Source organism: Aplidium turbinatum, chromosome 6, assembly GCF_918807975.1.
Source record: "Aplidium turbinatum chromosome 6, kaAplTurb1.1, whole genome shotgun sequence".
Classification (NCBI taxonomy): domain Eukaryota; kingdom Metazoa; phylum Chordata; class Ascidiacea; order Aplousobranchia; family Polyclinidae; genus Aplidium; species Aplidium turbinatum.
The window spans coordinates 4,501,232-4,527,640 of record NC_137477.1 but is presented as its reverse complement, the minus strand read 5'-3'; the positions used below and the strand labels follow the sequence as shown (position 1 = coordinate 4,527,640).

The window sequence follows — 26,409 nt, the reverse complement described above, 5'->3', positions numbered from 1 at the left end:
TCGACCAATTGTCCACTCCACCAAATGTCTTGTCGACCTAACGTCCTGTCGACCAAATGTTCTGTCGACCAAATGTCTGTCGACCAAACGTCCTGTCGACCAAATGTCTTGTCGACCAAATGTCCTGTCGACCAAATGTCTGTCGACCAAACGTCCTGTCGACCAAATGTCTGTCGACCAAATGTCCTGTCGACCAAATGTCTTGTCGACCAAATGTCTTGTCGACCAAATGTCTGTCGACCAAACGTCCTGTCGACCAAATGTCTGTCGACCAAATGTCCTGTCGACCAAATGTCTTGTCGACCAAATGTCTGTCGACCAAACGTCCTGTCGACCAAATGTCTGTCGACCAAATGACTGTCGACCAAATGTCTGTCGACCAATTGACCGGGTACCGTTAGCTCAGTGGTTACGCACCTAGCTTAAGATCACGCAGTGCTGGTTCGACTCTCGGAGTGTGCGCTTGAGCAACGCACGGGACTGCTTTCCATTCAGCGGCACCTAGTGAATGGAATAATTCCCTGGCAACAACACTTCAACAATTGGAAAATTTCACTCTGCCAATCTCGGTAACCGGCCCTGCGTCTGCCATCAATTATGCCCATCCAATTTATTACACCGTAGGTAGAGGCGAGCGGTGTTTTCAACAACCAGCTGAAGCCGGGAGTCGAACCAGGTTTACATAATTGGAAAGCCAACGCCTTATCCATTGCGCCACCCCACAGCCCGTTCTTTCCTTTAACCACCCTAAAAATGTGTTAGATGTATATGTGCATTGTGCAGTATATGGATACAACTTGAAAATATTGCTCAAAAAGCAGCTGCTTAGTAGCCTACAGACTAACGTTGCTGTTGCAAGTCGCTATATGGACAATTGGACATCCACTGTCGTCTAGATTTTTCTGAAGCGGCGAAGCTTTGTGTTCAGAGCTACCGCGCTGTGATGCTGCAGTCACAGCTTGATCTTGTAACCTCGGTCATTTTGTAATGTAATTTTAGTTGAGAGGTAACTTTGTTGAACTATAAGCAGATAAAACCAATCAACGACACGGCATTGAACACAATATACAAAATAAACTTAAAAATGCAAACACTTTCGGCTGTACAACATCTTAGCTTTTATCAAGCATTTAAACAACTGAGACAGAGAGTGAGAAATACCTAACTAAATTAAACACCTGAAGAAAGGAATTATTCCTTTGTCATATCTGGTTCACTCTTGTGCGTTTCTTAATCCATTTCATGTAACTTATAGTAATTCAGATGCTTGATAAAGGCTAAGGTGTTAGGCTACATAGCAGAAAACGTTTGCAATTTTTAGTTTATTTTTGTAGGCTACATTTGACTATGTTGAATGCTGTGTCGCTGCTTGGTGTTATCTGCCTGCGATCATTCTCTAATTCGTACTTCTCGATCTACTACCCTAAACATACTGTTGATGTCTACTGAGAATGGACTCTCTTCAGCCATATGGTCCTTGATGCCTTTTTGTAGTTGGGTAGCCTTTTTGCAAATCATCAAGTTGATGCTGTGTTTCATGTTCAGGTAGCCTTGTAGTGCTTAGCTGAGGAAGTCAATTTATTCAACTAAGGACTGCGTCCTTTTTTCATTTTTAAACTAGCGCACTTCTACTACGCCAAACCACAAAGTTGAAACGTTCTCAATTTAATTCAGTGTTTACACAAGAAAATCTTTTTTCTTGATCCTTGCTATATCACTTGCATTGTTCATTCAATAGGTTACTTATTTTTCAGAAAAGCTTGTTATAAAAAACCACGGGTGTAAAACCAACGTTTTCTATTTACAAAGTACAAGACTATTTAAAAAAAATGCAATAACACTGTGAAAGGTTACTTTGCAAGTTGCCACATAAACTGAGATGTTATATGGAAAGCATTTCTTGAAAGCTATAGGCTAACACTTTATGACAGACACTTCACTGAAATACACTTGAAATGTCGAAGATTCTATTTCTTATAAAAATTGTTGAAAATAGTCATTTTCATGTACATCATCTCTTTTTGGATTTCTTTTAATCTTTGCTATTGGTTGTGTTGTCATCAAATAAGCTTTTGCTGCATTAACAAAAGAATGTTTACAAAACAATTTCTGTACAATCACTCATCTGTGTGTTAACGTTACCAACGCAGCATTTACAAATCCATCTCAGATCAACGTAGGCTGACCACTAAGCAACTTTGAGGTGTTGAACAATAAAACTCGACATTTTCATGATTATTTGTCATGTGATTGGCAGTTCAGAAAGCCTTTTGGTTTTCGAGTTAATACAAGCTTTCTTTCTTCCCGTTAACACAAGTTTCTTGTGATCTATAGTAAGTCTTTCCTGCGCAGCAACTTTGATAGTTCATGTTGTAAGGAGTTCCTCCACAGCATCCTAAAACGTCATCCCTGGAATAACATCGTTTTCATTAGAAAACAATACAAAAGAGTTTTTATAAGAAATTGTGGCATTGAACTTGGCTAGTAGGCTATGGTTTATGATTATCAAATTTGGGTTGTGATAGCAGAAAATAAAACAACTTGGTGTGAATAAAATTTAGTAGATTAAAATTAATAGAAATAGGGTTAATATAAAATTAATCAATCAAACATATAATTTATACAATTGATTGAGTTTCGCCTTTAGCAGCATGATCGTTGCTTACTTTACAGTTTAGATTCTAACGATCTGTTTTAGCCTGATGCTATGCGAGTTCGTTGTGGCAATATCGAATTGCTCTAGCTTTCGGAACACAGTTCCCTAGTCATGGGAACTGGGGGACTGTGTTCCGAAAGCTAGTGCAATTCGATATTGCCACAACGAACTCGCAGCATCAGGCTAAAACAGATCGTTAGAATCTACACTGTGAAATATAATTTATACTATGTCATCATCTATATACACTTGCAATTAAAATAGACAGGCCAGGCGCTAATCTGTTTGAAGTATAAACAGTGTACCAGATAAACCCAACTGTTTTATGATAATAAAGCCATTGTTATGTGATAAACATGGCCTAGATTTACCGTCAGGTTATAACGCGATTAGGACAAATTGTGGGAAGACAAACGACTTTTGAGTGAAAGGTTTAAAACTTAAAGAATTTCGTGACGTGTTTGTAATATCCTTTATTAGTAGGAAATAATTTTAAACCCACCAAACGATTACACGCATCACAAACAAAGAATTTCTATGGGGATTAAGAGTGTTTAAGCCTATTTTAAACGTCTCCATCAGGCCTTTGCTGCTCACACCTAGCCTACTGGCAGCGGCGTACTCAGGGAGGGCTATTCGGCCATACATTCCCTTCCTATTTTTTTTTTCTCAAAATATTTTAAAGTTTTAACTTGAAGTACAATATATTTAAAATATAATATGTTGAGTTTCGCTTTTAGCAGCAGGATCGTTGTTTATTTCACGAGTGTGCTGTAGATATAAGACTGTCATTGCACAGGGAACTGTGTTCCGAAAGCTAGTGACAAACCGCTACCACCACAGCGAACCCGCGGCATCAGGTTAAAACAAGTCGTTTTTACGAAGTAGCGTTAACAGGGGTGTCCATGGGGTACTTTTGGACCAGGGCCCGGGATAATATCAGGGGGACGGAATCTTTCCAAGGGGTTCGGGAACTTGAAGAAACCACCGTGTATTCTTTAAATATAGTGCTTTTGTCTTGTAAATGTCCTGGTTTGGGGCCCAAGGATCTCATTGGCACCGACCCTAAATATCCTCTCAACGACCCTGTTTGTATCTGCACTTGTAAAATATATTTAAGATATTTGCAGTGATACTCTTTGTCGAAAAATATCAACTTGAGTTGAATAGGCCTACTAGTAGGCTATCTCAATATTCCACCAATATTACTTTACACTATTTGAAGTTCACTCACACTAGCACAGAGCCGCGGCAGCATTGAGTCGTTCGAGGATCGTGAGTGATAGGCCCGCAGCAAATCTCGTGTTCTGTTGTGTTGCTGAAACGTAAAAAAGTGAAAGTTTCAACACTGTTTATGCTTGGCAGTTGCGTGTATGAAGCAAGAATGGCGGCGGTAGACGCTGTGTTTCAGCTAATACACTAACCTTGTCGGTGTCACATCGATTCTTTCATAAAACTGTTCAATTAAGGTTTAACTTAATTATTATTTTTTAATTAAGGTTTTGATAATGTAAAAATTGAATTATGTAAACGTATTCCCCTAAAAAGTGAATGATATTTCACACGAATTCCGCAATTGTATCCCAAGAACTATATTATCAAAGAATAATTTGATTGTGTAATGACTGAGTTTTAAAACTAGTTTCTTTGAAAACAATATAGTTTTATTTTATGAGTGCGAAATAAAACTAACTTTTTACCTAAACTACACAGATTCAAATCGATGCGAAACCGAAACAGGTATTTTATACTAATACGAAACATTTTAAAAAAGTTTTTAGTTTTAAATGCTTTAAAAATCCATCGATAAGCTAATCCTTAAGGTCATGACACAAAGTTGCTTACTTTTAATTTTACAGCAATAACTTCATCTGAGATTATTGTTTGTTTAGTCATTTCGAGCTCACAAGAAAATAATTCAAAACGAAAAGGGCAAAAAGTATATAGAGATACTCACATGATGTTTCCGTCACAACATTTTTGTGTCTCGGTGTCCACAATGCTTCCGTTGCATTCAAAGTCTTTGGTCGTAGTTGTGAAAGGTGTCGTAGTAGTGGAGGCCGGTGTTGAAGGGAGTTGTCCTGCTATTACTGAAAATATTCAAATAATCTTTTTATATTTATTCAGCAAATTTTTGATAATTAGAACAAAATAAATGTTCACAAGAATAAAACTTGTAAAAACTAGTTGCTACTTCGGAGCTGGATAGTAGCGTTAATAGGGGGGGGATCTGAGGGGTACGTTTGGACTCGGGATGATATGAGGGGCAGTAACCTATACAAAAAGCCCAAAAAATTGAAAAAACCGCAGCGTATTCTTTGGACGTAGCGCCTTTTTCTTGGAATTGTCTTGAGATGAAGCATGAGGATCTCATTGATACCAGGCCCAAGCTTGAAGCATGAGGATCTCATTGATACCAGGCCCAAGCTTATCATCTCAAAGGCAGAGCATGTCCTTTTTATCGCAGAAAATGAACTTTTGTCTATATCATTCACACCTACATGTTTGTTCTCTTTAGCAATCATATGGCAGACGGTGCAAAACAAACACATATTTTACAAAGATATGTAAGCTCTTAAGTGTATCATATTGAACTTAAGTGTAGAAATTAATAAGTGTCTGTCATTCTTGCTAACAGCGTAGACTATACAATAATAACCAACCGGAACATGACGTAATTACAGTATATCGCCCGCAAACCTTTTGGAGGATTTGAAGTTGTTTGACATGATCCTGTTGTTAACGTGACGTCATCCACCGCGATATAACTTCTCGGAGCTAGGTCTCTTCTTGCTTGGAACTCAAACTGAAGGCAACAAAAGCTTCCGTTTGTATAAGCATTTAATGTTATTTAAAGAAATAAATATATTTCTACCTTTCAAATTTGAAGCTATAAAGTGACTTTTTAAAAATAAAAATGTGCATTTTTTGCTTACACATTTTTATGTTTCTTGGAGGATGTATTGCAGCAGCTTCATTAATTTAGCCAGCAAACCAATCATTTATACATTTTCACAACGTCCGTAGACGTTGAATCAATTTATGAAAGGATTGATTTGCTGGCTGGCCAATGTAGACTCCTAATCCATCAATGTAGGCAGGAAAAACATGAACACACTAAGACAACATCTCGTCCCTTATAGGCTTAAGCAAAAAAGTCAATGAGCTTTCCTGTGTGGGCCAAGCCTCATATACCTATTCAGTAAGTTTACATTGATTCAACCTTGAATCATTGTAAAATGGTTAGTTTGCTGGTTGGTGCACAAAAGAACGAATGGATAGTTTTGAGTGATGAAGTAGACGCTGACGTCTCTAAACCTCTGTTCTGGTTCTTCGATGTTGTTAAGGATAAAAAGTTACGCAAGGATCCTTCAGTTAGGATGTACCGCCAAACTGCATTGAGAAGCTACGAGAAAGCCATTGTGTTGGCCATCTTCGAATAAGGAGATAATTGATGTGAGAAAGGAGTTGAGTTGCGCTTCTTTTTGTTGCACAGCCAGCAAACTAGTATTTTTACATTGATTTATCATCGGCAAGCGTTGAATCAATGTGAAATAGAAGTAATTTTCAACCTGGAATTTACATATTTCCAACAACGAATATTTTCTTACATGAACCACATTAGGGTAGCCATGACGTAAAGGCGACTCCACTGTTTTGGCAATTTCTCTCCAAGTGGATCCGTTGGTTTGTGGACCTGCAGCACAAAATTGATTTTTAGCTTGGAGCACAACCAAAGTAACAAAATCGGCCATTTTTATATTGATTCAACGTCTGCAGACGTTGAATCAATGTAAAAAAGACGGATTTTGCTATCTTGGAAGTTTCTAGCAGGGGATAAATTTATCTGTTTTATGATTGTCATATGGTTGCCGATGGGCAAATTAATTAAACACAAAATATCATAATTTATTTTAAGTTTGAGATCATGAACGCTATGTGTCTTTTTTTATTTTTAGACCTTGCATCATACTAATAGCTCAATATTGACAACCTATGTATCCAAATATTTATGCTTCGTGAGCCCATCTAAAAAGTTCCGTGAGCCACATTTGATAGCCTATAACTTGTTAACGAAAGATTGTGACTTAACATAGTAAACACCAAAGAAGCCTAGTTTCAAGAGGGCTCAGCCATTTTGTTAGCGAGGTCATTATCCCTGCACCAAACCAAACTTACTTGTACCTGCTTCACTTAGCAGGCTATTGCCGGACCAGCCAATCAGTCCATTTTACATTGATTCAACGTCCGAAACGTTGGATTAATGTAAAAATGAGTTGAATCTGCTGGCTTAACAGTTCAGTGCTGCCCGACTGTTGGCATGCTCTTTACCCAGCAAGTTTTGCCTTTTCTACATCAACATGGCTAGACGTTGAAACGATGTAAAAATGGTAACATTGATCACCAGATGGTTGATTTCAAAGAACAAGTGAATTTACATGATCAGTGACAGGCTGGAGTGATTTTGTCATTAGTTCTGATAGGCCTCAGTTTGATTCCAGGTCTGGTCATACCAAAAGATTTTTTTATTGCGCAACATATGAATTCTGACTTTAATATTTAAATCAGTGACTTTTGCCATTACCTTGCATCAAATTGGCTATGATAAATTTAGATTTTTCAGGTTTAACTTCTCCAAAGGGTCTCCAAGAAACCATCAGAGACCCAAGGCCAGGTCCACGTATAGAATACCTAAAATAAAAGAAAAGTGCTCGTACAGTAATCAACAAAATGTTCCACTGTACATTGGTGCGAAGAAGTGGGCAAGTAACCTCCCTTGACGAATTATAAGAAGGGAAAGCTCTTGCAGTGAGCAGATATTTCACATTTAGGCTATCGTCATTCTCAATATTATAATTCAGTATTTAGAATTTTATATTTTAAATTTAAGCTATAGAACCATGGACTCCTTAAGTAAAGGACTGGAACCTCTTATGTTCGGGGTTTGTAACTTGAGTCTGAATGATTAACTTGAGTCCTGGCTAAAATGACTTCTAGAGAAGCTAGAAACACAATCTTGGATTCCATATTAGGGTTTTTGAGGATGACGAGTTCAATAGTGTTACTTTCAACACCATCTGAGGTCATTTTCAAGGTCAAAATATTATATTTCAAGGTCAAATTACAGAATTTTGGTCATTTTTGCCCATTTTTGCGTCTAAATCGTAAAGCAAAACTGTTTGAAAGAAGTCTGTGACGAAATATGATATTGTGCACCTACTGCATCTATTGTGTAAGATATTTTCTCTACACTGCGTAAGTTCTTTGAAGTTCTTTTTATTTATTTTGGGAAATATTTTGGTGATTTCATATGCCCTTGCAAAACATTGCGGTTCCAAGGTTTTGTGACGCAACAATTTACTGAAATCATAGCTGTAATTTGCATGACAAGACTGAAATGCGTTGCCGGTTTCATTTTGCTGAGTTGTTATCATTTGTAGATGCACCTTTAGCTAGAAAAGTCTTTGGGATGCCTCAGGAGGCAAAAAACGCTTTCCAACTAGTGATAGACATTGTCTGTTATGGACGGTGTCATCTTGTTATGTATTGTCAATTTGTGTATTATATTGTAATCATAGACTCCTTTAGATAATAGCCATAGTGTTGAGCACTTTTTGCTTGGCATTGAGCACTTTTTGTAGTATTAATAGTTTTCATTGTTTTATGATGTTTATGTAATAGCATATTTCGTCACAGACTTCTTTCAAACAATATTGCTTTACGATTTAGACGCAAAAATGGGAAAAAATGACCAAAATTCTGTAATTTGACGTTAAAATATGATATTTTGACCTTGAAAATGACCTCAGATGGTGTTGAAAGTAACACTATTGAACTCGCCATCCTCAAAAAGCCTAATATGGAATCCAAGATTGTGTTTCTAGCTTCTCTAGAAGTTATTTCAGCCCAGAACTCAAGTTAATCCTTCAGACTCAAGTTACAAACCCCGAGATCGCAACATTCCAGTCCTTTACTTTAGGAGTCCATGTATAGAACACTATATTTCATTATGCACATTTCTACAAGCACGCAATTATTTCAAGCTTATTGCATGAAATGAAAAACTGGTGTTTTGAACTGTAGCCTATTTCAACTGCTTATATTTTATTTCAACTTTGCTTTTTTAATTAAATTGGCATCAGAGTATAAAGTCTCTTTGGTCGGAAAGCGCTACGCTAGTGGGTACAAGCGGTTTGTTTATTCATTTCTTTAAAGATAAGCTTGTTTATTTAATGTAGGTCGAAATTTACTCACCGGAAACTAACGCAGTAGCTATGGTGGCTGCCCAATGAAATGTAAGGTGTGCGAAAGTGTGGAAGGGAATCAGTCGAAATTCCGCTTGTCAGTATAAAAGCAAAGCCGCCTTCTGTAAAACAACATTTTCAACTAGTTAACCAACGAAAATTAAGAACAAACAGTTTTTTTAGAAGTCTCAAACCTTTCTATTGTTTTATTACAAAACAATCTTAAAAATAAGAGCAGTTTTCCGGCTCATGTTACCATAGATCTCTTTGTATTTGTTTCAAAGTTGTAATTTTTAGTTGTACTGTACTTCTATTAAATCTACTTTACTGTATAACCTATACTATTTATTATTTGAAGAAACTTAATTGACGAGAGACATATACTATCAATGTAAATGTGCCGTAGATTATAAGATCTGCACAATATACTCATTTTTACAGCAGTATGAAATATTACAGGAACATACGGCAATTGCTTTTGTTTTTTGCAAGTGATTTAATTTATAAACAAATCAATCCACTTGTAGGAGCTAATAGGGGCAAAGTTTATGCGGCAAGGACGGAGATATGTGAACATCAAGCAACGTGGAGTAAACGCGTTTCACTGGATGCTGAATGTGAAAACTTTCCCTGTTCTTATTTGTTGTCAAAAGGACTGTACCTCACAACTACCAGCGTCTTTCTTATCATAGCTCAAATCTCTAGTTAAGTGCTGTTAAAATATCATTACAGACAATACTGCAATTTTCTTGTTTTTTGCAACACTTGTTCCTTGTTCACTTGCAAGGCTACGTGGAGATTTTTTTGTCACCCTATACATCGCAATATGACAGTAGACAGACTTGAAGGTGTCATGTATAATTGTGAATGGCCTGTTACAGCCCTGTAAACAGCGTAGCTACTGTAGAGTAAGTTATCTTAGCAAGCCATCTAGCAATTAGGTCTGGTTTGATGGACAGCAATTCGACTTTTATAATAACTTCATGTATTTACCAGCACTTTTTCTCGGATGATCAACAACTGGCCCAGTTCCTTCGCTTTGCATCGATATTTGGTTGATCGACCAACTAGAATCTTCTCCAGTGCTTCTGTTCCATCCGGGACACCTGAAAGGTATTCAGGCGACTTAGCACTGAAGACCTGAGTTGTGGAACTACTTGAGTCACATTTTGTGGAAATTGAGGTTTCACTAAACACATGCTAAGTAGTGGTCAATGCGTACCAGGGAAAAATTTGATTTAAAAAAAAACGGCTTAATTTGGCGATAACACAAGCTGGTGTTTGCATTGAAGTAAAAGATTTTAAATGACATCGAAAAAAGTTTAACTTGCTTTATCGCAAAAGTTGTATTTTGAAGTAGTTCTTTAACTCAGGTCTTTTATCATCATTGTCAGCGTGGTTCTAATTTATTAAGGTTCTCAAAATAGAAGGAACGTTTCGTGTCTTGAAGGCCAAGGCAACACATTGGTGTTCAGAAAGCACGCAACCATGGTGTGCAAAAGTCTAAAAATGTCTGAAGTGATTTCGGTTGTTGTTAGTTTCGGTTTCTGCTTAATTTTTTTTAATTACATTATCACGAAAAAGTTTACTAAGGAAAGAGATGATTTTCCAAGAGCTGCCGCTAAAAAGATAATCCAGAGTAGATGCAAATGCATTATCACAACAGAACTTCAAAGACAACGCTTTGTTTTCTTCTCGTTCTTTCCTTCCTGGAAAGATTCTGGGGTTGAAAGCACCATCAACACTATTCGTGTTAGGTATTTGAATACGTGATGGTATCTGAGACTTGTACAAAGCTCGATTTGAGCCCAGAGTTAAGCAAAGAAGCGGTTTACTTTGTGTTTGCCTTTTCTGACTAAAACATAAAAGTTCATTTCTGTCACGTCCGCACGTTGCATTGAATCGACCACTCAGTTCAAAGGAAAAACTGTCCATTTAATTATCATTAATCGACCTGAATCATTTCACGATTCATGAAAACAAGTTAAGCGATTTTTCATTCACGTGTCTTACTCTTTTGTACCCTTCAATCTACTTCACAAACGTGCCGCTTTTCCAACGTTTCCACACCTTACACGAAGGGCAACACTTGTTTATATTAGCTCTTGTTTGTTTTAAACTGAATGAGACAAAACCACCAATGTTTACCACAACTTAGACGGAAAAATCCGTCATTTTTGCATTGATTCAACGTCTGCATACGTTGAATCAATGCAAAAAATGACAAACTGAAGGATGTAGAAATGACGGATTTTGCTGTCTGTGAAGGTACACGTTGTGCAATATTGTATTCCGAGCCAGCAAAAGCCGCATATTTTACATTAATTCAACGCTTTCCGATGTCGAATTAATGCAAAACGAATGGATCTTGTTGCCAGTTTAACAAGTTTTCTTCCACTTTGAGGTGGCATACCATCACACAGGTTTGTTGCTGCTTATAGATTGCTTCATCTACTTTAAATTTAAATCAATTTAATTTGTATTAAAATGAAGCAATTATTTTGAAATTTACAAGGCTATTATTCTGTCTTACCATAAGTACCTAGAAAAACTGGACGCATAATAACAAGTAAAGAATTATTAAATAAGCTCTTAAAGTTGGCCTTTGCAAGACACACATAGATCAAACAATTTTAAGCTTCTTTTGTAATTCAAGATCCTTTTAGCAAAGTCTGTTTAATTTGCTGTTATATTGTTACTAGCCACAATGGGATGACAAATTTCCAGCAAAATTGCAAATACAGCAATTTTGCTTAACGTAAATTCATCAACATGCCCTGAACTTACTCGGAATTGCACCGTAAAGGTCATTTTTAAACTTAATCAAACTGTAATTTTGCTCTGTTCTAATGCTATTTACATGACAAAATTGGATGTTGCCCAAAATATTGTTGAAAATCTTTCATTTTAATTCCCTGATTAATCTCCCAACATAAAAATATTGATGTAATGTACAACCTTCAATAATGCCAAATTAAACTAAGCACAAAATTTTCATCAGCAACATTAAAGTTTGTTTGATAAACATTACGCTGAGGAGGTAACTGACGTATGGATTACTCATCTTGCAACAGTTTTAATTGCAAAGAAATTTTTTTTACTCAAAAAGTGAAACACAGATTTATTATACAATTTGGGTAGAGAGGTAACTCTTTTAAACCATAAACAGACATAATGTCTGTTTATGGTTTAACAGATTTATTAGATTTAGAAGATGTGTACAGAGAAAGTGTACAGGGACTGCAACAACTTGGTGATATTTTAGCTGCTACATATAATGTGGATTTTCTTTTATTGTTTTTAGTTACATCTGAAATATAACAAATACATTTGACATATGATCCAACCTAAGTACACACTGGATTTTCGTTTTGTTCTTTAAAAAGACTCGGTTTATATCACGACCTGGTTGCACGTCTGCACGACTTCTAAGCAAGCAGTATGATTTTCTGTTCTCAATTGATCTGTTTTAGACACTTTGAAATTGTAATTGAGTATATCTACGAACTCTACATTTCATATAAGCAATTACCGGTATGTTGATTGATTCTCCACATAAGGCATGTTATTTCAGTGAGATAACTTACTCTTTAGGGACAAATTTCAGTAGTAGTAAATTTTTTATAGGCTGCACGATTAATGCCTAATTCTTAACTAGCTATTAAATTTATCTAGACCAGTAGTTTTCAACCAGAGTTCCGCGGAACCCAAAGGTTCCGCCAGTAAGTCTAGGGGTTCCGCAAGTGTACATTCAAATCCAGGAGTCTATTTTATTACTATATGCATATTGTTTAAATATAATCATCAAGCACAAAAGGCGAGCACAATTGTTGTCTGTGGAAGATGAACTTCGTGTGTGTCTGTCAAACACACGACCCAATATTAAAGACTTGTGCAAGAGACACCAGGCTCAAGTTTCTCATTGAATTTTTTATCAGAATAAATATAATTTTTTACAGTTTGTATTTTTATTGTAAATAAATAAATCTGAACATGAGTAATTTAATTTTTATTAATCAAATGATGTTTTTTTGTGTAAGGCAATTAAATTATTGAACAGGGGTTAGATGAGCTTTTGAAATGTTTCATCGGGTTCCGTTCCACCAAAAAGGTTGAAAACCACTGCTCTAGACAAAGACCAGAGAGGTTGAAAATCTGTAAGATAGATAGCGTAAAATCTGTTGGTAATAATTAAGTGCTAACCTAAACATGTTTATAATCGGTCAAAATTTCCCTGAAACTCCAACCACGTCAGCCAGATTTGTGGTCTACTCTAGATCATGTTTGTCCTGCGTTGTAAAGCGGAAGAGACTTACACAAGTTTAGCCCCGGTAATGACACTTTGTAGTTTTGTAATCTTGTTCTTGTTTCCATCGTACTCATTTTCCAGTCGTAGTTTGGGCGTGGTATTTCCTTTGTGTCCTAGCAGTATTGTGCGGAAGAGCACATAACCAAGTCGCTGGATTTATGACGTCACATTACTCAACTAAATAACAGGGTTGTGGAGTCGCAGAGATTTTGGCGTGTACGGAGTTGAGGTATTTCCATTTCAATGGCCTAGTTGCATCCAAGCCTATATGACATTGCAGAGATACAATGCGCTTCAGTTTTTAAATCATTTAAAAAACAAGTGAACATATATTTCTTTACACCCGTCTAACTTAACCTACACTTGCAGGAAAATCGTGAAATGATGATCAAACTGTCCATATCAAACAAGTGCAGTGAAGAACAGGAGGTCCACGGAAGAACCGTTTACCATAAATTTCTGCTTGGCACTGAGTAATGGAGTGGATTCGGGTAATAATGGGTAGCCACTTTAACAAGTCGAAATTCTGCCACTGAAATTGATTAGAATGCAACCGCCAACCAATCAGAACGTGTTATAAGAGGCTACCGTCCAATTGTGACCCTTCTAGCACTCATCCAGAGAGTTAATGCTTGTTTTGAACTTTATTTGGTAATTACAGAAGAAAAAGAGCAATAGCAGTGGTGAGAATCGAACACGCGTCAATGAAATGACTACTTTCTAGCCCTAACCCTAACCCCTAAGCCAACCAGCTGACAAAAAATCCATCACTTAATTTGCTTTCTATGATCTTCTTTTCGCCATTTTTACGTCACTTAAACCGTAGCTTATGATTGGTTGGCGGTTGCATTCTAATCAATTTCAGTGGCAGAATTTCGACTTGTTAAAGTGGCTACCGTAATAATGTACTCAGTTGCGCCTTTATACGGCTGCATTGACACTGTCTGCTTTGTAAAGCGCTGAGGAGCAACGCATTCTGCGATGGATACAGCGCTATATAAAAAAACTAACATTATTAACATTATTATTAACATTACCAGACAACCTCAACTATTTCAGCTACTTATAGTAGTTTGTTGACAAGTGGATGATTTCTTGTCTAATGAGGTTTACTTGGGACCCGAGCTTTGTAGCCCGTGACGTACGCAAGTGAGTGAGGCCTGGACCTCCAACGATTTAGATGTCTGATATGTCTTTATTGTTAATTATGACTTTCTTACACGAACTGTGGTCTATTGTTTTCATCAGCGCAGCGTTTTTTGCTGGAGATAGGGAAGACGTATTTTGTTGTGATATAACATTTATAACTAAGAAATTGTCTGTGACTGAACACGAAAGCAAAGCATAAGTAGCCGCTGGTATCAAAATTTCTATTTTTCGCGTACTTTTAGTTGTACTTTTGTTGTTAATAAGATAAGGGTAGTGTTCTTTTATAGTTCTCAAAGCAATGTAATTGTTGCTGTCTTTTTAATTTTACACGGATTGTTTTGTCACACATGTCATTAAACAGTAACAATGTTTATTCTTACCAGTCATTGTCAAAGTCGCATGACAAGATTTCAAGCGGAACGTTTGACACTAAACTCAATTTTCCGTAGTCTCTGTCTCGGTTTATCTTCTCCATTGAATTCCTTCTCAGATTGTTCAGCAGAGTGAAGAAGGCTAGCAAGAAGTTCACAGATGCATTGGAGGCGATTCCAAGATCATTGGATGAAATTACTGATTGAGGTGTCGTATACGAAGTTGAATAGATCTATAACAACAGAAAACTGGATATCATAAAAGTTTTTGTAGCCATATCAAGAGCATCCCCTTGTCTAGAGGAAGAAACAAAATGCAGCTTTAATATCATATTGATTATTTTTATCTGAGTTGAAGGAGGTGGTGAGGGATCGGGAAGTATGGAAAATGAGAAGTCACGGAGTGGCCAAGCAATTAAATCGACAAAACGAATTAAAAGAAGATTTTTATTCTCAGTTCAAGTGATTTAAACTTTTAAAAATCCATGGAAGCATGACCCATTCAATGAAGAAAATTAGTTTAATTACGGAAATATTCTGGTTCTTTAATAAGAATAGTTGCAATTTAAACTTGTAATCTTGGACACGACGAAGAGCTTTAATCACTGTATTGACCTTACAGCCCAGTATTAGTAATTTTGAAAACTTTTGAAACGCAATCAGGACATTATAAACATAATAAAACTTAACAACAGCATGGCTACTTGGTCGCTTATAGCTTCAATGCTTTCCTGTGTTCATCGTTGGCCTTTTTGCCAAGTAGGTCTACTTTTTTGCCTGTCAAGTATTTCAGACTGCAAATAGCATACTGATAGTCGATCAACAAAGATCAATACCATCTATTGAAAAATCTATATTTAACCTTTAGCACACTTTAAACCACACAACTTTAAAGCTACCGATCATTTCATGAGACTTTTTGTTTAACATTTTTGGGCCAAATTTCTAGAAATAAATGCTACCACTGTAATAGATGCTACGAAACTTTTTTATTGATATTTTACAGTAGATATCATTGCCATACGTTTTTGTAAGCGTTTTATTACAAACTCATTTCTCAGCACACATAACTTTAAAATGTAATTGCGAGCAGATTGCGACAGTGTTATGCAGGCCAATATTTGTTAACACATCCTATAGTCGACAAAAATAATCGGTTAGTATCACCCCGGTGAAAATTCCCATGGAAAGTTTTCTCCATAGAAAAATTTCCCGCAATAAAACTTGTTAAAAAAATTGCTTCCCCTCCATTTAAACAGTTTATAAAGAACAGCAAATGATGCAGGCTGCGATAAACACAGGAAGATAAAAAGAGCGTTGAAGAAATCTCTGTTTGAGGTGCAGAGATGAAGAAACTGACACCGACCATTTCTTGAGAAATGTCGAACGGAACATGCAGTCTAAGCTTAAGCTTTCTAAGTGGCCTACTAAACTGGGTTCCTGGGTGCAATTTTTTACAATACGTTTTACAATTGTGTTTCATCTGTTTTTTTTTATATCATCTGAGAAATAATCTGTTTGACAATGTGAATCCAATGCATGTGAATCTAATGCTTGTGAAAACAATTTACGAGAGAGAATTCTTTACTTTTTCGATGGACGATTTATTTATACTTTGGGAATTAAAGTATTCATCCATTTATCAGAAAACGTGAGCAATTTTCAAAATGTCCATCCATGGTGTAAAATGACGTTCGTGCGGCAAAGTTTAGTAATTAAAAACTAATATGATTTATTTCAAAAGGCCGCCACAGAATAGACCGTGTCTTTGATTTAATTTCGAGGATAATTTTTCTGGAAAATCAGGTCAAATATTCCAACATTTAATCAAGCAATAGTTCATTTTTTAAAACAACTTACATTAATAAAGAATTTTTTTCTTATCCAAGTTCACACCTGACCAATGTGTTAATTAAAGACCATTTTACATTAATGTTTAAAGTTTTTACATATGTTGGACTACGTTTGAAGACAAAGTGTTTGTCTACTTTTCAGCAACGTGATTAAAAAGTCCATTTTGTCTGAAAATTTACAACGGACCTTGCAGCGGACCTTTCATAACGCCCCCAATTTCAGAACCAAGATGGCGTAAGTTACACTTCCTGGTACGCTCTTGCTTGCCCTGCTATTCAGAACCCCGTAGCGCCCTATGTTGCATTTATTATATGCAACAAAGATTTTTGAAAAGTACATGACTTTGAAAGAGTAAAATGAATACTTGTGAAAAAAATGTAATAGTAAATACCTTTTAATTGACCCTTTTATAGCCTAATGTTGCAAATTCACACAAGTTGTACATCTAAATATTCTGTGTTGGTCGTGCTACATCTTCAAAAAACATCTGAAGATTTGATTTTGTTGTTCGGCTTTACAGGGTTACAGTTATCATTAAACTTAAATCATTAAACTTGCTTACCGGAGGGGTGGTTGTAGTAGTAGTTGGGTGTGGGTGGGGATAGAGATGAGGAAATAAATGAACCGGGAGATGTTGGCTGCTGAACCCAGTCCCTTGAGCTTGCCCAGTCATTGTTTCAAATCTCAGTAATCTTATGTAAGAAACAGATTCTAGAATATAAAATCAATGAATATTACAATATTCAGAAAATAATTACATTGTTTATGCGGTAATACTATACTTAGCGGTGGGATAGCACAGGAGATAAAACGCTGACTTTCTAACAATTCAACGACATCAGGTCTAGACTGGTTGTTGGTCGACACTTCTGTCTACTCAGGGTATAATAAATTTTATCGGCGTGGTTGCGGCAAAAAGTTGGTTAAGAGAAACGAACTGGCCACCTCACTCTTTTGCGACAAAGGCTGAGCATGACAAATTTATTTTTATTCCCAACGTTTAGCAACAAAGACAACTCAAGAAGGCGTCTTATATTTGAGCCCGTCGTAACGGCAACGGATAACGTTTAGTCGTGCAATGTCCTGAACAAATGCTTAGCAGATTCATGCATTTTTTCTTTTAAACGAAAACGTTGGAGAGAATTTATTGTGGACATCGAGGAGAAGTAGGCTAGTGGTTTTTAAAATAACATTATTTTTTCGTGATGGCTACATTTTGCAACAAGAGAGAAAACTGTAGCAAGTCGGAAGTGAATCCATTACCATTGTAATTATCACGCTAGCAAAATCACACTATGACATTGCCATTCGTCCGCCCCGTTAGCTCAGTGGTTACGCGCCCGGCTAAAGATCACGCGGTGCTGGTTCGACTCTCGGGGCGAGCGCTTGAGCAACGCATTTCAGGACTGCTTTCCATTCAGTGGCATCTAGTGAATGGAATAATTCTCCGGCAACAACACTTCAACAATTGGAAACTTCACTCTTTCATTCTCGGTAACCGGCCCTGCGTCAAGAGCCTCTACTAGTATGCCAAACTACCAGGAATAACCGATCAAGGTTTTGTCTGTCCAAGGATAAAGATTCAAAACCAACCAACCAACCAACCATTGCTGCACAAGTGCACTAGTGGTAAAAATAGTTTAGTTTTCGAAACGTGTGCTGAACATGAGTTTAATATCTGCATTTTGGGCGCTTAATATATTGATTAGATTGACCAGGCGTTCCAACTATTTAGCTCCTTTGTAAGTACAGTAGTACACCTTTCTGAAAAGCATAGGTATCTCATGTCAAAACGCACTAAACTGAATGCCTGTAAGGTTGGGCAACGTTGAAAGAAGCTGCGGGTGGCTTTCCCTTTTCTACCCTAAACCTGAAAAATTTGTCTCATATAGAAGAAACTCAGTTTAGAGGGGTGCATGCTAGCATATTTATTGTAACCTATAGGTTACATAATTAGTTATAATATAACAATTTATGATTTCATGACAGAATCTAACAATCGATTTTTTCTATAAAAACTGCTGCTCATTTTTAAATTTTATTCAATCCTTGAAGTGATCTAAGTTCGCGTTGATCAAGAACACGTAGCTATGGTTTGGCAAGATTAACTTTATTGTCTTTTAGGGAAGGTAAACTACAACTTCCCATAATATTTTTTTTTTTACTTTCCACATGGCTTGGTTACTGGTTCCTTTTTTATTTATCTGTTGATTGCTATCAAAACAATTTGGGAGACATATTACTGCAAAGATACCAAGTTGTTGATACTGCTAGCAGCGTATACGTGCAGTAAATAAATGTTTCTATGCAAAATGAATGTAATACCTCGTTTGTACTCCATACTTATACAGGCCTATCGCTTTCTTCGAAAGCTACTATATAAAGCTCTTCCGACTCTGAATGTTCTTTTATAAATTACTCTCTTTATTGGCATTAATTCTTTTTCTTCGCTGACTTTCACTTGTTAATCTTTTCATCTTTTGAGTCGTGCTATATTGTTACACCCGCAATTCACTTAGGCTTTTGTTAACAGACCACATAGCTTATAGAAAAACGTTCCAGACACGCCTTTGGTTCACCAGGTTATGAATTTTGTTCCACTTGTACTTTGGTGGTAATTACCGCTTGTAAGCACTAGAAAAGGCAATCGGAAAAGTGTTATGGGATTTTTTTGCGGCTTTTTATACTTTCTGCATTTATTCGTAAAGTTCATACAAGCTTCATCAAGCTTGCAAGGCAAAGTTAATATCAAAATTATTATCAATTATGAAAATATAATTACTATGCGGGTGGTTTGCTGTTCATAAAAAAATCACCGTTTTAAGACAAAAATGCCCGCTTTCATATATTAAATATGCTTTTAAATTAGGCCTATTGTAAGTAGCTTACTCACTTTTAACTTTTTCTTCTTTCTCATAGTTTTGTTATAATTACCACTTATTACCATAAGTTAGGCTTTTTACAACTGTGGTTAAGATGCTTTCTTCCTTCTAATCTCTGTAGAAACCCTCGTATTATGACATAGTTGAAATTTGCAGACGCTTTTTGTCTTGGTGACGCGACAAATACAAGATAATAACAACTTTGGAGTTGTTTACTTGCCTAACATATCGCAAAATATTCAACCGAGGAATTTTGTTGAATATTTTGTCATTTATTTTTGCTGCAGTGGAATTTTGTTTCTCTCGACACCCACCAGGAGTGAAAGCGTCGGTATGAGCAAACTATTATTGTGGAATGTATAAATATCTGTTTCAACCAACATCGTTGCTTAATGTCATGTTTTCGCGAATACGCGTCCAAGAATATCGTTAACAAGATCGTCAAAAAGAACTGCGGTTGGGTCAAGACGAGCTGATGCTGGTGGGTCTGGGTTTTACCCAGGTCTGACCATACCAAACAATTCTGCTCTGATAACTCGATTGGTGATTGTCCAAACTTTATGGTAGAAGAACGGGTAAGTACAAACAGCGCAAGTGCGACTCTAGGTTTGTGAGTTTAAACAACGCATATCAAGGGCAGTTCTCCATTTGGCGGCACCTGGTGGATGGAACAATTCACAGATAGCATTAGAACAAACGAAAACTTCGCTCTGTCAATGTGGGTGACCAGGACTAGCCTACGTCAGTGGTTCCAAACCTCTACGTCTACAAGGATGAAAAAACTGCCACGCTTATTCGCCAAAGAGGCGTTCCCAGTCCGAGAATAACGGTCTTCACAATCAATCAATTGGAGAGCGATACCGATTGTGTTCTTTCTTGCAAAGGAGTACAGATAAGAAAATTCCACCCTTCATCTGAGGTGGAAATTTCCACCTTAGTAGCGTTTACTCTCAGGCTGTCTAAAATAAGGTATTTGTCGTCGTCGTCATGTGAGCCTCTGCCCTCTGGGGCCAAGGGTCTATCCTTTTACCACCCCAGAGTCACGATGTGAAGCATCGTTGAGGTATCGTTCACTTGGTAATTAAGATATAAATTGATAAAAGTAAGATCGCTAAAAAAATTTTGTAGGGCGACTATAATGAACCAGACCATTGTTATCATTATTGGACTCAGAGGCATCGTAGAAACATAATTTAAAAGCAAACAAATCATGAATTCTGGCGATAAAAAATATTCCGCTCGTGAAATATGAAAGTCCGATGGCAAATTTAACAGGGTTGACTAACCAGCGGCAGCTAGCGGAAATAATTACAAGCAAATTAAAACACTCTAATTTAAAGTGAAGTCTTCGAACTGCAAAGGTCTTCTTGAAGTTGCTTTTAAATCTATATTCAGCCTAAGGTAGTTTGTCACACGCCTTATAACATTTACGATGTCTAAATGACCAGACTGTAACTTCGGGTACTATAAGCAAACATACACTCTGCAGTTATAAAAAAATAATTGATCAGATTTTGCAGCAAGTTTTATTTAAATTTGAAAAGAAACTGAAGAATAAGGCGAGAGGCAGTCTTTTCTCTGCAAAGGCAGTGGACTTTGTTGACTTGCAAAGAAGACATGATAGTGACCATAGAACTTCCAAATAATAAAAATAGTGGTTGGTAGACGACTACATCAAGAAGCCATTTAAAATTGACTTTATCGTTTTTAATTAATCATTGGTTCATTTGTCTGAAACAGTAGGCTACACGTTTCAAATATGCAAGTTATATATACACTGCAAAAGTTGAATAAATCCTCATACTGACAGGGAGACAACCGGACGATCATACGTTTTGTTTATGCTACACTATTTTTCCAACGCAGAATAACAATAAAAAAATAAATCAAACACTATTTTCTCAGAAGGCCAACCAGGGAGAAGTTGTATTTAATGTAATCGATATCACAACACGAGCGAGGACATGAATTTGATACGTTAGTCTATTGTAGTTCATAGCGTTCTGGTCTGCCTACAAGCGATTGAAAGTTTAGTGCTGGTTCTCGTTGCTGGGAAAGCGTGTTCCCACAACATGGAGGATTGTATCAGGCGTATAAGGCTTTATTGTAATGTAAAGGACCAATCTGAAGTATAAACAAAATGTTTAATAAGATTAGATCAAAGTGTTTGTCGTTATGACAGCATTTAGGTTAGGAATGTGTGTGCGAAGTGGACAATTTCCCATGGCGAGGTCTACGGGCAGGAATCTTTGACCCGATCAGATCAGATGATATTTAAATGCTTTTCTAGAGCAGGATTAAACGTAGATTATCCCGTTTTAAATATGTTTGGAATTGTTAAATTCAAGCTGGAAAGCTGTAATCTTAACGCTTAGGTATACAGTAGGTAAGCTTACTTTAAGTATATGGGTTGTCAGGCTACTAAATAAATGTTTTGAAGAATACAAAAATATAATTTTACAAATCTGAAATACAAACGAAAAGTTTCAGTTAGAAAGCTGCAGGATTATGAAATATTTAGACCTTACAAAAATTAATCATAGACCTTTCTAAAATTTAGATCAAGTGTACCAGACCGCATGGAAGCAAATCTTTGTATTCAAAAATGTCAATACGTGTCTTGCTAAAGACACAACCGGGTACTCTTGAGCGGTGTCGAATCAGAGTTCTTTTGAGCGTGGTGTTCAGCGCCCCCACCACTGTCATGCCGTTTGGGAGACCAGCCTCTCCTAAAGATATTGCTAAATTTATTTCCAGATTCGTTTTTGGTAACTGAGCACTCTAAAGTATTTTGAAAAGGCTGCACAATTTTTGAAATAAAAAAAATACAATTATGGATAAATTACTTACACTGCTCTTACCAAAATTGTAAGTTTTGTATTTTGTGCAACGTCATAATGCAAAGTAGTAACAATGATAAGCCGGGAAGTCGATTCGTAAAGGGAAGAAAACAAGAGGCTTTGGCTGAAATAGAAGGCTGGGTCGGAGGAAGCAGGGAGCAAATTATAAAAGGTGGTTATGTTAAATTGTGATGCAATAATAAGAAATACACTAACAATATAAATGTCCCATAGTAAGGAACAGTTCTGGCTTTCGAATCTACTTTAGAGTAGTGTAATTATTCGTTTTAATACTAACCTAAACCTTACGAATTGCAATCGTTAAGTTATTTTTACGAATTATTTTAATTATTTTTATATCTGCAGCAATCCGTCATTTTTTTGGGATAGTGCTATACTACCACCCTAATTTTTTGCTATTCTCAGGTTTTGCAGCAAACATTTTTTTGTGTTGAAAGCGAGCAACAGTTTTTCCTTTTAGGCTTGTTCAATTTCAATTGTATGTAGTCGAAAACGAAAACCTAAGTCGAAAACACAGTTAATTACTTGTGTTAACTATTCACATCTCCCGCAACTAAAAAAAGATTTGTTAATTTCTACGACTCAATTGTGTAAAATATAGCTTTCAAAATTATTATCTGAAAATGTTCAAAAAATTTTTTTTGCTGTTTCAAAAATAATTAGAGGATTGTGTAAACGTACAAGAATTCCTTTCCTTGAAACGTGTCCAAAGAGTTAAGACCAATATTGTGGTCGTTGATTTTACGTTGATGATTGTTGAAATAACAAAACACAAGGATTCAATAAATGCTGTAAAGTATAAAAACTTAAGATAGTTAAGGGCTAAGTTAAAACAATTTTTAAGGCGTTAACCAGTCTAACAGTGGTTTTATTGAAGCACTTGAAACACTTCAGCAATTCTCAGAACACACGCACTAAAGACACAACTTAAATCACGTTTTAAAGAATATCTCAAGTTGCCTTTTTGTTGTGCTTTCACAAAGCTGGTGGAGTCAATTGCTGGTGCTTGAACAAGAAATGCCGCTTTGCGATTTCAAAGCAACCTAGCATCGTAAATATCAGGGCTCTGTTGTTTTTTGTTTGTAGCTTGGTCAATTTTTCTCCACTCATTTGTTTAAACCAATTTCTAATTATCCTAACACACTTCAGTGACCCCAAATGTCCTTTTACCGTACCGTAATGTTCACATTATCGTTTGTATTAGAGAAGTTGCTTTGTAAAATCAAAGAAAAATACAGTGTGGGTTGGGGGACTATGATAACTTTTGGTTTATTTATATTTTTCCTATATTCCATAAAGTTTAACGCATAACTGGAGCACCCATCCAGGAAGTAACTAAGTGAACTACTAACCGCTTTTAAATTTAATGTTGATTTTTTTTACAATTTACACAAATTTGTAAAGATTTGTAATTGATCTCTTTTTACCACAGCTGGAGCAGCAAAGGTATCATCTCAGCCGTCAAAAAATATCACAGAACAGAAAATGCTAGATTCCAAGCTGTATGACATGTCTCGACAACGCTTCAACTTCATTCTGCAGTGTCAATGGCAACGGAAGTTATTCCTTGAAAAGCAGAAAAGAAAAACAGTTGTCATGCGGGATTTGTTACGTAATGTTGACGTGTCAATGGCGGCAGAAAATAAGCTCGCGAAACGACGCGCCACGTTAAAACCACTGGGAAAAGAGTTTCAGAATTTGCAAGAAAGTACAAAAGCAGCCACGGCTCTTCCCAGACAAAGAACAGAAAACCAAGATGCCCGTTCTTCCACGCGCGATAATACTTTTGTTACGCAACAAGGTTTTCCACAAAGCACAAGTGGATCAAAAAAATCAGTCTCCGTTTTTGGATCTGACAAAGAACAAGAAATCTATTTCGAGCAAGCTTTAAACTCAAACCGCACGAGGGTGTCGGAGAGCATACCACGTGCAAAATCCCTGTGGCCTTTGTGTGACTCGCGATATACAAAGTTAAGTGAATCCCTCAGCGATAATTACCCGAAAGATGTTCACAGTCAAATTTCTAGAAAACACTCCACCACCCGTGTTGCCGTGACCACTGGTTACCACTAGGGGTGTATTTAGTCCCAGGCCCTGCATAGGTTTAGCTTTTTGTAGGCCCGATACACCACAAAAATAGGGCCTACATGTCATTCCGCAAAGAATACAAACTAAGCCCTTATATGGGGTCTTGAAGGCCTGACAAGTTAAATAAAAATTCTGGTTCTGTTTTTTTTTAGGGACTTGAATCCACAAGTGACCAACTCATCTGTTATAAAGTTGTCAATTCCTTTGAGCTTCCAATATGTTTATTCAACGTAAACTTATCATTAATGAACATAATTGCATCAACATATGTTAACCTTTAAATAAGCGTTCTCTCTGAGCAAAGATTGCTTGCTGGGTGGCTGATTGGTAACTAGTAATAACAAGCGGTAACTAATTTTTGTAGTATATGTACATTGTACAGTATGCTTGGTGATGGGATTTTTCGATTAAACTCACGGAAGCCAATCTTCGTGTCCACCTCTAAACATGTCAAGTGTTTGGAAACACGCACCCGAGTGCTTTGGATAAGAATTGAACTAAAAGCCTTTCGATCGTGAGGTAAACTTTCTCACAATTTATCCGATCCATTAACTGTGCAGCAGATAACCTATACGTTCACTGTAAGTTATGATTTATTTATTGTCACGCCGTAAAATATCTCAGGTATTCCAGCAACTGCAAGTTTTCAATTTGTGTCATTTTTTGTGACTACATTCATGATGTTCACTCGTTTATTGCTGCAACTTTAATGATTTTCGTAAAAAAAAATTGCAACTGCGAATTTATTTATAACGTTTGTGGTGTAAACCAGTCAGGAATCGAACTTAGCACATTTGAAGGCATAGTTAGCCATTAACTAGATACAATGTTGTACGTTGACGCCGTCAACTTTTTGTTGACGCTAAGGCTAGCGCCGTCAGTTTATTTTTTAGTTGACGGAAGTGATAGCGCCGTCAACTATTTTGCCGATTTTAAGCGTCACGCGCTATGCGTTATTTTTTGTTTTTATGGAAAATCTCGTTTCACAATGAGAGTTTCACAATGTATTCTGGCCAGCGCGACTCATCCGAATTACCGGCTTTCGCGATGGTTGGAATGGTTCCCTGGAATACAAGCGGAAGAAGGTCGCCAAATGTTGATCACTCATATTGTGAGCAGTATCGAGAACGAGGGATCAGAAAAAGAAAGTGAAAAATCAATGAATGCCATCGCGGAGGTTGAAGATATTTTATTTTAAGAGCTCTATGCCCCTGAAAAGAGTGATGTTGGTGCAGTGGACCTCATTAAAAGACTTATATATGCTAAACCATCACAGTAGGCTACGCTTGGAACATTGATACCTTTCCGAGTAAACGTTTTCAAGGCTTGTTTTTGAAATACAACACACCAATACCACCCAGCGCTGCTGTGGAACGCATGTTTTCACTTGGAAAGGACGTTATGCATCCCAAACACAGCAGTTTGTCAGACAAACATTTAAAAAAATGAGATGGAGAGACGAGATTGACAAAGCATACAGAACAACCAACTGGTATACAAAAACACACGATCGACTGGATTGGCAAGAAAAGGAGAAGGCTTTTACTTAGCAGTGGGCTACCGCAGGCTGAACATGATGATGAATGATGAAATAAACGGATCACTGCCTCGTAAACTATGTGGGCTACGCAACTATGCAGTAAATAAGGAAAAATTTATACCTTGACAAATATAAGACAAAACTTTTCGCAACAAAAGTATTCCAGGCTATACTGTATTTCGTTTTGATGCAATATTTTTAATTTGTTTCGTTTCGAAAAAACAACAGTGACGTTCGAAATGAAATACAGCCAAACAATGTTTGTTTTAAAACAAAATATTGTAAAACACATGGCGGCTATGTACCATTCAGCAACACTCCTTTCAAATTTCCATAGTTTTGATGTAAGTTTTTGTCCTGAATTTGTTTTGTTTTTTAAAACAATGAAATGAACAACATGGATTCGACAAATATTCAAGTAGGCTATGTACAAATTAAAAAAAAAATTAGAAAA

The 26,409-nt window shown here is 36.7% G+C and overlaps 2 protein-coding genes across 2 annotated transcripts; one reads left to right on the top strand and one right to left on the bottom strand.

Moving 5' to 3' along the window:
* Nucleotides 1-1,915: 1,915 nt before the first annotated feature.
* LOC145771818 (uncharacterized) lies at nucleotides 1,916-17,257 on the bottom strand. The gene is made up of 10 exons (XM_082583550.1): nucleotides 17,147-17,257; nucleotides 14,740-14,963; nucleotides 9,895-10,007; nucleotides 8,912-9,023; nucleotides 7,242-7,348; nucleotides 6,268-6,353; nucleotides 5,357-5,462; nucleotides 4,614-4,746; nucleotides 3,891-3,974; nucleotides 1,916-2,409 (listed from the first exon to the last, which is right to left on the bottom strand). Exons 1-10 carry the CDS (start codon nucleotides 17,255-17,257, stop codon nucleotides 2,283-2,285), a joined length of 1,203 nt encoding a protein of 400 aa, XP_082439676.1. The 3' UTR covers nucleotides 1,916-2,282.
* Nucleotides 17,258-22,230: 4,973 nt separating this feature from the next.
* LOC145772322 (uncharacterized) lies at nucleotides 22,231-25,409 on the top strand. The gene is made up of 2 exons (XM_082584197.1): nucleotides 22,231-22,478; nucleotides 23,760-25,409. The coding sequence occupies exons 1-2, from the start codon at nucleotides 22,364-22,366 to the stop codon at nucleotides 24,398-24,400; spliced, it is 756 nt and encodes a 251-aa protein (XP_082440323.1). The 5' UTR covers nucleotides 22,231-22,363; the 3' UTR covers nucleotides 24,401-25,409.
* The last annotated feature ends 1,000 nt before the right edge of the window (nucleotides 25,410-26,409 follow it).